The sequence below is a fragment of the Carettochelys insculpta genome, chromosome 1 (assembly GCF_033958435.1).
Source record: "Carettochelys insculpta isolate YL-2023 chromosome 1, ASM3395843v1, whole genome shotgun sequence".
In the NCBI taxonomy this organism is placed as follows: Eukaryota; Metazoa; Chordata; order Testudines; family Carettochelyidae; genus Carettochelys; species Carettochelys insculpta.
Genome location: NC_134137.1, coordinates 262718578 through 262733348, shown reverse-complemented (window position 1 = coordinate 262733348; position 14771 = coordinate 262718578). Strand labels below are relative to the sequence as shown.

At 46.8% G+C, this 14771-nt stretch overlaps 1 protein-coding gene across 10 annotated transcripts in view; it reads left to right on the top strand.

Moving 5' to 3' along the window:
* ERC1 (ELKS/RAB6-interacting/CAST family member 1) overlaps positions 1 to 14771 on the top strand; it is a 509051-nt gene that overhangs the window by 139348 nt on the left and 354932 nt on the right. For 5 of the 10 annotated variants that reach the window (XM_075006041.1, XM_075006065.1, XM_075006031.1 and 2 more), the window contains 3 exons: positions 7966 to 8121; positions 10268 to 10351; positions 14066 to 14233. In XM_075006041.1, the coding sequence (XP_074862142.1) occupies positions 7966 to 8121; positions 10268 to 10351; positions 14066 to 14233 (408 nt within the window). The remainder of the gene's footprint in view (positions 1 to 7965; positions 8122 to 10267; positions 10352 to 14065; positions 14234 to 14771) is intronic. The other 5 variants (XM_075006082.1, XM_075006057.1, XM_075006049.1 and 2 more) reach the window with 2 other exon arrangements.

The following is a 14771-nucleotide window of genomic DNA, read 5'->3' as shown; positions in this document are numbered from 1 at the left end:
CCCCGCCACTTGCCCCTTTTACAGGGAGCTCAGGTCCATCCTGGGCCCTCGGCACACCTCCTCCCCGCCGGCCACTCTTGACACCTCGGCCGACGAGCCCGAGCAGGCCCCGGAGGCGGAGTCCATCCCGGAGGCAAGCCCCACACCCCAGGGGCCCGCCCAGGAGCCCACCCCTGGGACGCCAGAGGAGGAGGAGGGGGAGTCCTCCTCCAGCGACGGGGGGCTCCAAATAATCCTACCGTCCCGGAGCTCCAGCAGGGCGTCTGCCCAGAGGGTGTCCCCCAACTGTGGGAGCGGACCGTCAGGTATGTACCCCCCCCGGTGCACACCCCCGGGGTTGAGGGGTGGGGACGAGAGACATGACCAGGGCTCTCCACATGCCCAGATGACCATGGCCCCAAGGACAGCAGTGGCATGTCCCGCAGAAGAGTGCATCAGCCCCTGCCCCCACCCCCAACAGGACAGTGCCATGCCCCATCCCTGGGGATGGGGGGAGTGGAACCCAGGGTCCCTCGGGAGGTGGGTGGGGGCAGAGGACACCCAGCAGCAGCAGCAGCATCTCCCGGGGATGGGGAACCAGCAGCAGAGGGGTGGGGGGACAAGGGCCACGGCTTGGGGGCCACACTAATGGCTGTCTCCACTCTTCTTCCCCCCCGTGTTCCACAGCTGCACCATTGGAGGGCCCAGAGAGCGCCAGCGAGGTGTCAGTGGTCCCAGACAGCCCACTGGGGCCAGCACTGCAGGCCAGCCCCTCAGCGGAGCACCAACCAGCCCCAGGGCGGGGTCGATGGCGGACCCAGCACCACCAGAGGACAGCGACGGACCCCCAGCTGCTGGCGACCCTCCGGCGGCAGCTGGAGGTGTCAGAGCGGTGGCTGCGGGTGGATAAGCGGCGCCTGCAATTGCAGGAGCGGGCGCTGGCCTGGCGCCAGGAGGCATGTGGGGCCTTTATGCGCACTTTTGAGCGCATAGCGGACTACCTGGCCCCCCATGCTGTGCCGCCTGCCGCTCTGCCCGCCCTGCCCGCTCCACCCGCCATCCCATCACCGTCCGCCACCCCGGGGCCTTCCACTGAGGGGGACCTGGGGCCTGCTGACACCCACCGACCGTATCTGCTGGTTCGCCCGGCCCCCAGCCAGCCTCGGCCAGGGCTGAAGCTGAGGCGAGGGTTGTGCCCGCCAACCCCAGGCGCTGGACAGTAGGGGGTGTGGGGACCAGGACGTGGTCCCCCCTCCCCCTTTGTGCATATGCCCATTATTGTGTATATAGTTTGTGTTAGACCCCTGTTCTTTTATGATACCTGCCCCCCCATATAAATAATTCCCCCCTTTTGTTCCACTATTTATTTTTATATATATATATAAAGAGAATTCACTGTTTTTTGGTTTGAAAAACAACAGGTCTATTTTTATTTGCAAGAAAAGTGGTGGGGGGTGCTCTTGGGTGCTCTGTGGTGGGGGCAGGGAGTGTTGTGGAGGATGGGGGGTGCAGTGGGGGGCCTGCCACTGTTCACCCCGCGGCCTGGTCAAAATTGGCCCTCAGGGCCTCCCGGACCTGGATCCCCTTGGGGTCCACCTGGCGACTGGGGGCAGCGGGTGGCTGCACGTCAGCCCTGCCAGCCTCCACCGCCCAGCCCTGAAAGAATGCCTCCCCCTTGCTCTCGACCAGGTTGTGGAGCGCGCTGCACGCGCCCACAACCTGGGGGATGTTGGTGGGGCCTGCATCCAGGCGGGTGAAGAGACACCTCTAGCGCCCTTTGAGGCAGCCAAAAGTGCGCTCAACCACCTGGCGCGCATGGTTCAGGTGCATGTTGAAGCGCTCCTGGCTGGCTGAGAGATGGCCCATGTAAGGGTTCATGAGCCAGGGCCGGAGGGGGTACGCCGCGTCTGCGACAGCGCAGAGGGGCATGGTGGTGTCCCCCACAGGGATCTCCCGCTGGGGGATGTAGGTCCCGCCTCCAGCCAGTGGCACAGGCCCGAATTCCTGAACACCCGGGCGTCGTGGGTGCTGCCAGGCCACCCAACATAAATGTCCAGGAAGCGGCCCCGGCTGTCCACCAAGGCCTGGAGGACCACCGAATGGTAGCCCTTCCTGTTCAGGAAGCGTCCTCCACTGTGCTCTGGAGCTGGGATGGGGATATGGGTCCCATCCAGAGCCCTGAAGCAATTTGGGAAGCCCAGGCTGGCAAACCCCGCGATGGCAGCATCCGGGTCCCCAAGCCGCACGAGCCTGTGGAGGAGCAGGGTGTTGATGGCGCAGACAACCTGCAGGGGAAGGACATGGGAGAGCACCAGTGAGGGGTGTGCAGGGTGTGTCTGGCCCTCCACCCCCAGGGCTCCCCTCCACCCCCCATGGGTCCTCTTACCTCCATGAGGACAGCCCCGACGGTGGCCTTGCCCACGCCAAACTGCTGCCCCATGGATCGGTAGCTGTCTGGAGTGGCCAGCTTCCAGACAGCAATGCCGACCCATTTCTCGACACTGAGGGCATGCCGCATGAGGGTGTCCTGGTGCCTCAGTTTGGGGGTGAGCCACTGGCAGAGCTCCAGGAATGTCTGCTGGCTCATGCAAAAGTTCTGGAGCCAGCGGTCGTTGTCCCACTCGCCAAGCATCAGCCGGTCGGTGCTCGTGGGGTAGCTCCACAGCCGCGGCGTGTGCGGGGGCGGGGCGGGGGCGGGGTGAGCTTTGCGACCGGGTGCTCGCGAACAGGGGGCGTGCTAACAGGAGGGAGTTTGGAGAGGCTCTCCTGGAGAAGGAGAAGGAAGGAGCAAACTAAAGCACCTTGGGGTAAGTGGCTGCTTATATTTGGAGGTTTTGGGCTTGTGTGTGTGTTTGTTTGGAGTTTGGAGTTTGTTTGTTTGGAGTGCTGAGCTGAGTGTTTGTTTGTTTGAAAGGCCGTGTGCTCAGGCAGGCAGGCAGGCAGTTGGAAGCTGATTAGGTTTGAATTGAAACACCGTGTGCTGATTGGCTGAGCTGTGGGCAGAGGGAGGAGCTATCAGGGAGGCCGAGCACTTAAACCCTGCTAGTAAGTGACCAGGGAGCTTTGCGACCGGGTGCTCGCGAACAGGGGGCCTGCTAACAGGAGGGAGTTTGGAGAGGGGAGTTTAGAGGGGGAGCTTGGAGGGAGCCAGTGACTTCTGTTGCCCTTAAACTAAATCCTTTATAACAACCTCTATCTGAAACATTTAATTAACCCTCATATATAACTAGAGTAGGAAATGGAGGCAGAAGCCCAGCAGCAGAGTGGGGGCTATCCTGTTTATTGTGTTGAGTGCAGTATGTATGACTACCTACCCTGTGGGCGGGTGGCGTATGTGTGCGCTCGATGCAAGGAGCTCCTGGCCCTCAGAGACCGAGTGCGTGCTTTGGAGGCCAGGGTGGCTGAACTGGAGGAGCTAAGGAAGGCAGAGGTGTTTGTGGATGAGACTTTCCGGGACATAGTAGGGCTGTCCCACCTCCAATCTGACAGTCCTGAGGCTGTTACGGAGGATGAAAGGCTCAGGGAAGGAGAGCAGTCAAGGGGAGCAGAGGGAAACCATCCCATAGTTGGGACCCTCCTTCCAGAGGGTGATGTTGTATCCTCTCGTGCCGAGGATACTTCTCCGGGGGAGGGAGCGCCAGCTGTTAGGAAGAAGCAGGTTTTAGTAGTGGGGGATTCGATCATTAGAAATATAGATAGTTGGGTTTGTGATGACCGGGAGAACCGTATGGTGACTTGCCTGCCTGGTGCGAAGGTTGCGGATCTCTCGAGGCATCTAGACAGACTTATGGGCAGTGCTGGGGAGGAGCCGGTCGTCGTGGTACATGTTGGTACCAATGACATAGGGAAGGGTAGAAGAGATGTTCTGGAGGCCAAATTTAGGTTACTAGGAAAGAGACTGAAATCCAGAACATCTTTGGTGGCATTCTCTGAAATGCTTCCAGTTCCACGCGCAGGGCCAGATAGACAGGCAGAACTTCAGAGTCTCAATGCGTGGATGAGACGATGGTGTAGGGAAGAGGGGTTTAGATTTATTAGGAACTGGGGACACTTTTGGGGTAGGGGGAGCCTATACAGGAATGATGGGCTCCACCTAAATCAAGGTGGATCCAGACTGCTGGCATTAAACATTAAAAAGGTCATAGAGCAGTTTTTAAACTAAGAGGTGGGGGAAAGCCGATTGGTGCAGGGGAGCACCTGGATCGGAAGGAGACTTCTCTTACACGAGGCTCCATAGACAGGGATTCCCTAGAAGTTAGTCAGATAGGGAACGTGGGAAATAATATATGGGCAAGATCAGATGTGAAACAATCGTGCATAAAAAAATCCAACGCGTCTGTGAAAGGCGGACATATAAATAGTGGTAGTTTTCTAACATGCTTTTACACTAATGCTAGGAGTCTGTCTAATAAGATGGGTGAACTGGAGTACCTCATATCAAAGGAGGAAGTTGACATAATAGGCATCTCAGAAACATGGTGGAATGAGGACAATCAGTGGGACACTATCATACCGGGATATAAATTATATCGGAAAGACAGAACAGGTCGTGCGGGTGGCGGAGTGGTACTATATGTGAAGGATAATATAGAATCAAATGAAGTAAAAATCCTAAAGGAATCAAAATGTTCCATAGAATCATTATGGATAACAATTCATTCCTCTAATATGAATATGGCATTAGGAATATATTACCGACCACCTAACCAGGACAGTGATAGTGATAGTGATGCTGAAATGATGAGGGAGATTAGAGAGGCTATCAAAATAAAAAACACAGTAATAATAATAATAGGAGATTTCAATTATCCCCATATTGATTGGGTGCATGTCACCTCAGGACGGGATTCAGAGATTAAATTTCTTGATGCCTTAAATGACTGCTTCTTGGAGCAGCTAGTACGGGAACCCACAAGGGGAGAGTCGATTCTCGATCTAGTCTTGACTGGAACGCAGGATCTGGTCCAAGAGGTAACTGTTACTGGACCGCTTGGAAACAGTGACCACAATATAATAACTTTTAATATTCCTGTGTTGGGAAGAATACCGCAGCGGTCAAACACTCTGGCATTTAATTTCAAAAAGGGGAATTACACTAAAATGAGGAAGCTAGTTAAACAGAAACTAAAAGGTAGAGTAATTAAACTAAAATCCCTGGAAGCTGCATGGAAACTGTTTAAAAACACCATACTAGAGGCCCAACTTAAATGTATACCCCAAATAAAAAAAAAACACAGTAAGAGACCTAACAAAGAACCACCATGGCTAAACAGCCATGTTAAAAAGGCAGTGAGAGAGAAAAGGGCAGCTTTTAAAAAGTGGAAGTCAAATCCTAGTGAGGAAAATAGAAAGGAACATAAACACTCCCAAATTAACTGTCATAATGTAGTAAGAAAAGCCAAAAAAGAGTTTGAGGAACAGCTAGCCAAAAATTCAAAAAACAATAGTAAAATGTTTTTTAAATACATTAGAAGCAGGAAGCCTGCTAAAAAAGCAGTGGGGCCCTTGGATGATAAAGATATAAAAGGAGCGATCAAGGAAGACAGTGCCATTGCGGAGCGATTAAATGATTTCTTTGCTTCAGTCTTCACGGCTGAAGATGTTACAGAGGTTCCTAAATCTGAGCCAGCCTTTTTAGGCGACAAATCTGAGGAACTCACTCAGATTGAAGTGACATTAGAGGAGGTTTTGGAATTAATTGATAAGCTGAATAGTAACAAGTCTCCAGGACCGGACGGCATTCACCCAAGGGTTCTGAAAGAACTCAAATGTGAAATTGCGGAGTTATTAACAGTGGTTTGTAACCTATCCTTTAAATCCACTTTGGTACCAAATGACTGGAAGACGGCCAATATAACACCAATATTTAAAAAAGGCTCTAGAGGAGATCCTGGCAATTATAGACCGATAAGTTTAACATCAGTACCAGGCAAATTAGTAGAAACACTAGTAAAGAGTAAAATTGCAAGGCACATAGAAGAGCACGAATTGTTGGGCAAAAGTCAGCATGGTTTCTGCAGAGGGAAGTCGTGTCTGTCTAATCTATTAGAATTCTTTGAAGGGGTTAATAAACATGCGGACAAGGGGCACCCAGTGGACATAATATACCTAGATTTCCAGAAAGCCTTTGACACGGTCCCACACCAAAGGCTTTTATGTAAATTAGGTGGTCATGGGATAGGAGGAAAGGTCCTTTCATGGATCGGGAATTGGTTAAAAGACAGAAAACAAAGGGTTGGAATAAATGGTAAATTTTCACAATGGAGGGGGGTAACTAGTGGTGTTCCCCAGGGCTCAGTCCTGGGACCGATCCTGTTCAACTTGTTCATCAATGATCTAGAAAATGAGGTAAGCAGTGAGGTGGCAAAGTTTGCAGATGACACCAAGTTGTTCAGGACAGTCAAAAGCAAAAGGGATTGTGAAGAACTACAAAAAGATCTCAGCAAACTGAGTGATTGGGCAGCAAAATGGCAAATGAAATTTAATGTGGGTAAGTGTAAGGTAATGCATGTTGGAAAAAATAACCCAAATTACACGTACTACATGATGGGGTCAAATTTAGCTACGACAGATCAGGAAAGGGATCTTGGAGTTATAGTGGATAGTTCTCTGAAGACATCCACGCAGTGTGCAGCGGCAGTTAGTAAGGCAAATAGGATGTTAGGAATTATTAAAAAAGGGATCGATAATAAGACAAAAGATATCATACTTCCCCTATATAAAACTATGGTACGCCCACATCTCGAGTACTGCGTGCAGATGTGGTCTCCTCACCTCAAAAAAGATATATTGGCATTAGAAAAAGTTCAGAAAAGGGCGACTAAGATGATTAGGGGCTTGGAAAGGGTCCCATATGGGGAGAGGCTAGAGAGACTGGGACTTTTCAGTTTGGAAAAAAGGCGATTGAGGGGCGATATGATAGAGGTATATAAAATCATGAATGGTGTGGAGAAAGTGAATATAGAAAAATTATTTACCTCTTCCCATAATACAAGAACTAGGGGACACCAAATGAAATTGATGGGTAGTAGGTTCAAAACTAATAAAAGGAAATTTTTCTTCACACAGCGCACAGTCAACCTGTGGAACTCCTTGCCTGAGGAGGCTGTGAAGGCCAGGACTCTATTAGGGTTTAAAAAAGAGCTTGATAAATTTTTGCAGGTTAGGTCCATAAATGGCTATTAGCCAGGGATAAAGTATGGTGCCCTAGCCTTCATAACAAGGGCAGGAGATGGATGGCAGGAGATAAATCACTTGATCATTGTCTTCTGTTCTCCTTCTCTGGGACACCTGGCATTGGCCACCGTCGGCAGATGGGATGCTGGGCTTGATGGACCTTTGGTCTGACCCAGTATGGCCGTTCTTATGTTCTTATGTTCTTATGTGGAGGACAGCAGGGTCTGGGGCTGCTTCCTCCTCCCCTGGGTGGGGCAGCTCCTCTTCTTCTTCTGTGACTAGAAGGTGATCAGCTGCCTCCTCCATGGCATTGAGCAGGGCGAGCAGTGCTCCTGCAGGGGCGGCTGTGTGGACCTCTGGCAGCAGCTGTTGCTGCTGTTGCTGGGGGTCCATACTGCTTTGTTGAGGTGTGCGTGCCTATGGCTCTGCAGACCGCGTGCTGTGCAGGCTGAGTGTGTCTGGGAGGGGCCCTTTAGGGGAGCAGCTAGCTGTTGCCCCGGAAGTGCTAGTCTGCCCTGTAACCCTGTCTGCAGCTGTTCCTGGCACCCTTATTTTGATGTGGGCCACTTTGGCATGTAGACGCTCCCCTGCAGCGCCTACTTCGATGTGGTGCTGCCCAACGTTGATGTTGAACATCGACGGCACCAGCCCTGGAGGACGTGTAGACGCTATTCATCGAAATAGCTTATTTCGATGTCACTACACAGAAATAAGCTATTTCGATGTAGCATTCACATGTAGACGTAGCTATGGTGTGTTAATGAGACATTTAACTACATGCCATTTTTCCACTCCTCTTACTCTTTTCAGGACTCAAAAATCTCCTCCATGGAGCGGGGCCTCCGTGACTTGGAAGAGGAGATTCAGATGCTGAAGTCAAATGGGGCTCTAAGCACAGAAGAGCGTGAGGAGGAAATGAAGCAAATGGAAGTGTATCGTAGTCATTCCAAATTCATGAAAAACAAGGTAATCAGTGAACAATGATAATAACGGTGAGCCTTGGAGACCAGGTGGAAGAAGTATTTCTACTCAGTCATCAGCTCAAGGGGTAGAGTTGGGACCTCACCTATATGGGATGTTTGGGATATAGGAAAAGGTCGTCTCTGCATTCTACCATGAAGCCACTGTACTAGCCTCATAATTTTTAACAAAGGAAAATGTAATATTTTGAAGGAAAATTATAAAATTGTGAAAACAACAAAGTGGGTTTTTACTCATGAAAGCTTATGCCCAAATAAATCTGTTTGTCTTTAGGATGCCATGGGACTCCTCATTGTTTCAGTGGATACAGACTAACAAGGCTACCCCTCCAGTACATAAACATCTGTGTACTCACTAGTACCAGTGGAGAGGATTATGCCTTTTGATTTACACTCACAGCTTCCATTGACTTAACTGAGATATGTGGGTATCTTTGAGACCTTCCTACTTCTTTTTATAGTTGAGGTTGATTAAGGGCGTGTCCACACAAACACACCTAAAGCATGACAAGCTGGGTCATAAATCTGCAATGCCCTGGCATGCTGTCTGTATGAAGTCTACTGATGCACACTAAAAGTTCCCTATTGTACATCAACAAGGTCCATATGGAAAGTTAATTTGTGTTATGCTGGAGTTCTGCAAGTTGACACCCTATCTTGCCCTGCAGTGTTTATGTAGATATGCTCTTAGTTTAGCAGACTTTTCAAGTATTTCTTCCCATTTGACTTGTTGACTAACAGAATTAGCATTATTTCAAGGCAGGGCTGAGCATGAACTGTAGCAAATGGGCTTCTATTACACTGTCCTTCCAGTGGTGTTCTCATAAAATGAACAGATTCTCCTTCAGCAGTTGTGCCAAAATTTATGTAAAGTTATGGGGACATTAGTGTTGTAAGGCAAGATGTCATTAAGAAATGTGGGTACTTTGGCACAGAGCTTGGTATCAACACTGCTTGCTGGACTGTGACTATAGTGCTTAAGGTCATTTCATACTTAATTTCTGCTGTGTACTTGGGAGCACTCACCACTGTATTTGTCCTCTAGTGAAATGATTTGTTCAAACAATAAAGTTCTAACCTGTTTGAGAAAGTTACATCTCCTTAAGCAGAAATATATGTTTTAATGAAACATGTTAGTTCTCCCACTGCTCCAGTACATTGACTCACAACAGGAAAAATATCTGGTTGGTTGGTTGGTTGGTTTTTTTTTTGTTTGTTTGTTTTAATAGTGCTTTTTATCTTTTTGAGTAACCACTAGCAAATGAAGTAATGGGGGACATTTTTGTGTATCCAAAGACCATTTGAATTACTAAGCCTTCCTGTCACCTTACCATGGCCAGTTATTCCCCCCCTCAGCAAGACAGAAACTCATGTCTCACCTAGTCCTTCTTTCTTTGAACCTGTTCCCTTTAAACCTATTCCCTTTGTGACCAGTTTCTGGACCTCTTCCATCTATCACACACACTTCTCTGTTGCTGATAACTTGCTCTATACTCCTTGTTTATTTAACAGCTTTATCCCCCCTTGCAGCTGATGTCCAGCCACAATCTTACTGTCTTATTGATTATATCCCTCTGTTTTGTTGTACTTTATAAATGTGCATAATTGTATTTTAATAATGTATTTGTTGAAATCAACAGCTGCTTCCCGGCATATTATGCTAGTTTACACCTTTTGAAGTGAAGGATTTTTCTCTCACTATTCTGTCTTAATTTTCTACCTGCTTCCAGTTTCGGGTAATATCCCAATGTCAGGTAATATGGCCCTAGGTCCAAAAGGTATAAATCTAACTGTAACCATGTTCGTAGTGTCAATTTTTATAAGTATGGTGATGAAACTCTTTCCTGGTGACTTGTGAAAATGCAAAAACACGAAGAAGTCCCATGGCACCTTATCGATTAACAGATATTTTGGAGCATAAGCTGTCGTGGGCAAAGACCTGCTTTGTCAGATGCATGAGAAAATGCATGTGAAAATTCAGGAACTTTAACCAATAAGGAAGAGGGAATGAGTGACCAGTCACAATCTTGCTGTATAGTTCTTCGTCACATTTAGTCACTTTGATGGCTGAAACAAGTCAACTAGAAGACAATACATGGTAACCGCTGAAAAGAATAACAATGTCGTGGCAGGTAGAGCAACTGAAGGAAGAGCTAAGTGCCAAAGAGGCTCAAGGGGAGGAGCTGAAAAAGAGAATGGCTGGTCTCCAGGCCGAGGTCTCTGCCGTAAGATTAATCTCTTTGTGTGCAGTGGCCATTCACTTGGTCTTTGCTAGGTCTGTGGCTTTCCGGTACCTTACACTTTTCTTCTTTTACACTCCACAAATTTACATGACAGTAGAACTAACCAGTCTGCTCTGCTCTGTATCTGCCTCTTGTTCACATCAGCTTGGCATCTGTAGCATGACTGTTCAAAACACACTCTGAATGCCCATATTTGTTGACTTAGTATGGTAGTTTCTGCTTTCATATTGGGACAGATTTCAAAAGTGTTCATTACCCACAATTGAAGTTAAATTTTTCAAAAGAGCTGCAGTTTTAATTAGGCACAAAAATAAGTGGCTAGTTTTTCTAAATGATGTGCTGAGCTGTTTCTAATATTTCTGAAAAAAATTTAACAGTAGAAACTGCTGGGTGCTGAATACTTTTGAAAATATATCTTGAGTATAGTTGCCTAAATGAGACAGACCTATGTACTTCTGGAAATCTGGCCCTATAGCATTTCTGCAGCATATGTTTAAGTTTTTGCTGAATGTTTTGGGTGATCAGTGTGTGTTCAAGAGCAGAGATGTGAACACTTCATGCTGCCTTCATTTCCTGTGTATTTTTGAATGGTATGTACTGCATTTCTTCCTGAAGAGCTTGAGCATGATAACCTGGGGGCTCGAGGCTCTGAAATTTTGGATTTCTGGGGACAATGAATTTATGGCATTGCCTCGGACTATTAATATTGAGTACTCTCTTTACACACGTAAAACTTTAGCAAGTATAAATATCTCGGTTAAAAGGGTTTAAGTTTTCTCCAGGTGAAGTAAAAGTAAATTTTCTCTCTTTGCTTTTGGGAAAAAAAATAAAAACAAACAAACCCTGATTTTATTCTGATTTGTCTTTCCTCTGAATTGGAGAACGTATTACTGTTTGACCCTAATACGTTTTTTTTGGTTGAGAGATGGTAATAAAACTGACCTGGCCCAAAATTCTGTAATTACTTCCTCTTTCTTATCGTGTACTCAAAATAACTAAAATGCATCTGATTTTTGCTATGTGGGAAAATAAGTTTGAGAGGCTAACCGCGGAAACTACTACCGTCCATACTTAGGTGCCACTCTGGTAAATGGAAATTTAGAATTACACTCATCCATCATTTAATGAGTACTTTACTTACGAGTACTTGCTAAAATGAAGGAAACATATACTTACCTTTGTTTACTAGATGAGTGAACTCCCCCCAGCTAATATGAGCCTTACCCCCCTACTCTATGGCTCCAACCCACCACAGCCTGACCCCCACCCTCCCCGCTGGCCTTGCAGCCCCAAGCCGTGGCAGCCTGACTGCCCCCGCCACTGGCCCTGCAGCCCCAGTCCACCAAAGTCTGACCTGCCACCCCGCAGCCTCAAACTACGGCAGCCTGACCCCCACTTGCCAGCCCCACACACCCAGCCTCCTGTAGCCTGACCTCCCCTCCCCACCAGCCCTGCAGCTCCAAACTGCGGCAGCCTGACACCCCACTGGCCCTGCAACCCTAAACCACCACAGCCTTAACACCTCCGTCCACCCCACGATCCTGACCCCCACAGCCTTAATGCCCCACCGTCTGCCCCATGGACCCACCTGCCACCAGATTTTAACCCTTCTTCCCGTTCATGGCCCCAAACTACCCCCAACCTTTAACCCTCCCTACTGCACCACCAACTGAAGGTTCACTTACCTTTCACAAGCAGTGCCACATGCTGCCACTCCTTCACCGAGTTAGGAGCACTAGAAAGCAATCAGAGACTTTTGCATATATTTTAATGGTAGTTTAGTGTCCCTCTTAGGAGTGTTCACCTGCAAGCAGAAGGTTGGGAACCAATTGTGCTCATATAGTGAGGGCTGAGTGTATCCCTCGTTTCTACACAAATAATGCACTTCTCTTCCCTATGCACCATTTTTCTCCAGGAAAACAGATGTCTGAGGTAATATTTGTTAGAAAAAAATGCAACAGCATCCAGGACAGATGATTTTTAAAATGTCCCTTTATTAACAGGATGTTGTCAAGATACAAGCAAGCCTGTTCACTTCCTTACTTTCATCCAAGGGCTCAAAATATTTTTAATACATCTGTATTGCTAATAACACCTCAGATTATTAAAACCAGCAGTTTTTAAAATACAGTGGTTTTTTTTTTCAAAACTATTATTTATGCTTTTTCATGCTGTATTATTTCATTCAGTTTAGAAAACAAAATTGGACTGCTCAGTTTCATTTTAGTTTATAATCTGCTTCACTTTCTGGTTTTCATGCATTTAGCATGCTATTGGGCTTGGTTTCCAGCACTCTGGGGAAGTTGTTTGTAAATTATTCTTAAACATTTCAGTTCATATTTGATTTCATAAAGACCTATTCATCCTCAGATCAAAATGCAGGCCTAAATTATATTGCCCTTTTTAGGAGAGGAGGCAAAACCGCAAGTTTCCAATTATAAGCCTAGATTTCTCACTTTGTAGCTATAACCAATACCTCTTTCTAAGCATGTTCTCTGGTGATCAGCTTTGGATCAAAGGTGTCCTTGCTGATGCTTGTTTTTAGATTGAGGTTTAATCTTATTTCACTACCGTGCAGATGAACTTTTTCACTTGTTATTCACTGAGATGAAAATGTGATTCTGTATCTCTTTAAACCATGGGAATTTTGCGATTGTCTTCAGTACACTTCAAGTACAGAGATTTTCATTGCATGGCTATTCCAAAAGCATCCTTTTTAGTGTGATATGTTGTAATTTTGGTATTAATAATTTTGCCCTCTGCTCACTCACTTTAAGTAAGATTCCTAAATAAAGGAATATTTCTCTCATTGGAAAGAGTAAAATGCTAATTTTACCAAATGTAAAAATAAAACTTTTTTTCTCTGGCATTCTCTCTGAAGATGGGTTTGGAATTGGTGACCTGGAAGGGTGGGAAAAGCAGTGTGTTCAAGTGATACAAGGCAAACATCGATCCAAGAAGTCACACCCAAACATATCTAATCTGTTTAGGAGTTTATAATGCACTGTTAGTTTTGGTGTATCTATTGCAGGATGGCTGAACGTGGGTTTCACTGGTTACATCTACACGACAGCGATCTGTTCACAGAAGTTACCGTTGAAAAAGAACTTTTGGCAAAACTGCTGTTGACAGATCATGTCCCCACACACAAGCAGATCAAAAAAGCTATCCGCTCCATCGCCGGAGAGTGGCCAGACTACCTGGCTGGTCTCTCGACAGAATGACCAGCCAGAAACTCAGCAAACAGGGCTGCCTGGTGAATCGGAATCCCTGTCTATCCCCTCAGAGTGTCTACATGGCTTTTTCGTTAACCACAACTGTCAACAAAGGTATTATTCCTCATTATGGAGTGGCAGAATGCTGTTGGTGGAAGTGCCGAGTTTTGTCGACAGACTGTCAACAGAATGCATTTTGTGTGTGGACACTCCGAGTTTTATCGACAAAACCCTCTAGTGTAGATGTAGCCACTCTGTTTAAGCACACCTTTTATAAACTTCCCCTTTTTTCCCTTCTGTATTGCCTGGAAATCTTTCTGCTAAGATTACAGACAGCTGAAGATTTTAACATTGTCTAGTGAATGGTCTTTATAATATTATACACTTTTTTTGAATGCTTATTTTTATTGCTTGGTAAATATCAATCCTCTCTCCTTTTTTTCCTGTTCCCCATGTTTCTTTCTTTCTTCAGATTGGTCAGGTGAAACAGGAGCTGTCACGCAAGGACACTGAGCTGCTGGCCTTGCAGACAAAGCTGGAGACCCTCACAAACCAGTTCTCAGACAGCAAGCAGCATATTGAGGTGCTGAAAGAATCCCTTACAGCTAAAGAACAGAGAGCTGCCATCCTGCAGACAGAGGTAAAATGGGCAGTTCTATATTTGTGCCTTGGAATCCGGGAGGAAATCCAGGGATAGCCGTGTGTTCTATTTCTTGATCATGTTCTGCTTAGGAACTGTAGGGCATTCAGAATTCGTCTTGCCTCTGGAACAGTTCTGCTGCATATCAGTATGTCCCATATTGGTGGCTGTGGTTAATGTCTCTTGCTCTGAACAAATGATTTCATTTTTTAGAAATTTGAGATTCCATATGGAGGAAACTCTACAAGTATGGCGAGAATGTGTGCATGTGCATGTATATATAAATCCTGTATCAATGTGCAATTAGCAGTCTTTTCTTAGGTACAGCTATTTTGCAATCTGCCATGACTAGACTGAAAGAGCGGAGGAGTTTGCAATGGCAGATCATATAGCTAAAGGAAGAAGGTGGAGGAACTGACAGCATTCTGGTGGCTACCTTTGTGGCTTTGTTACCACCATCAACATGTAGTGGAGCTCTTGTGCATAAATGTGTGCTTAGATCTGAGATACGCATTTTATGTTTCTGAGAATAAACCAT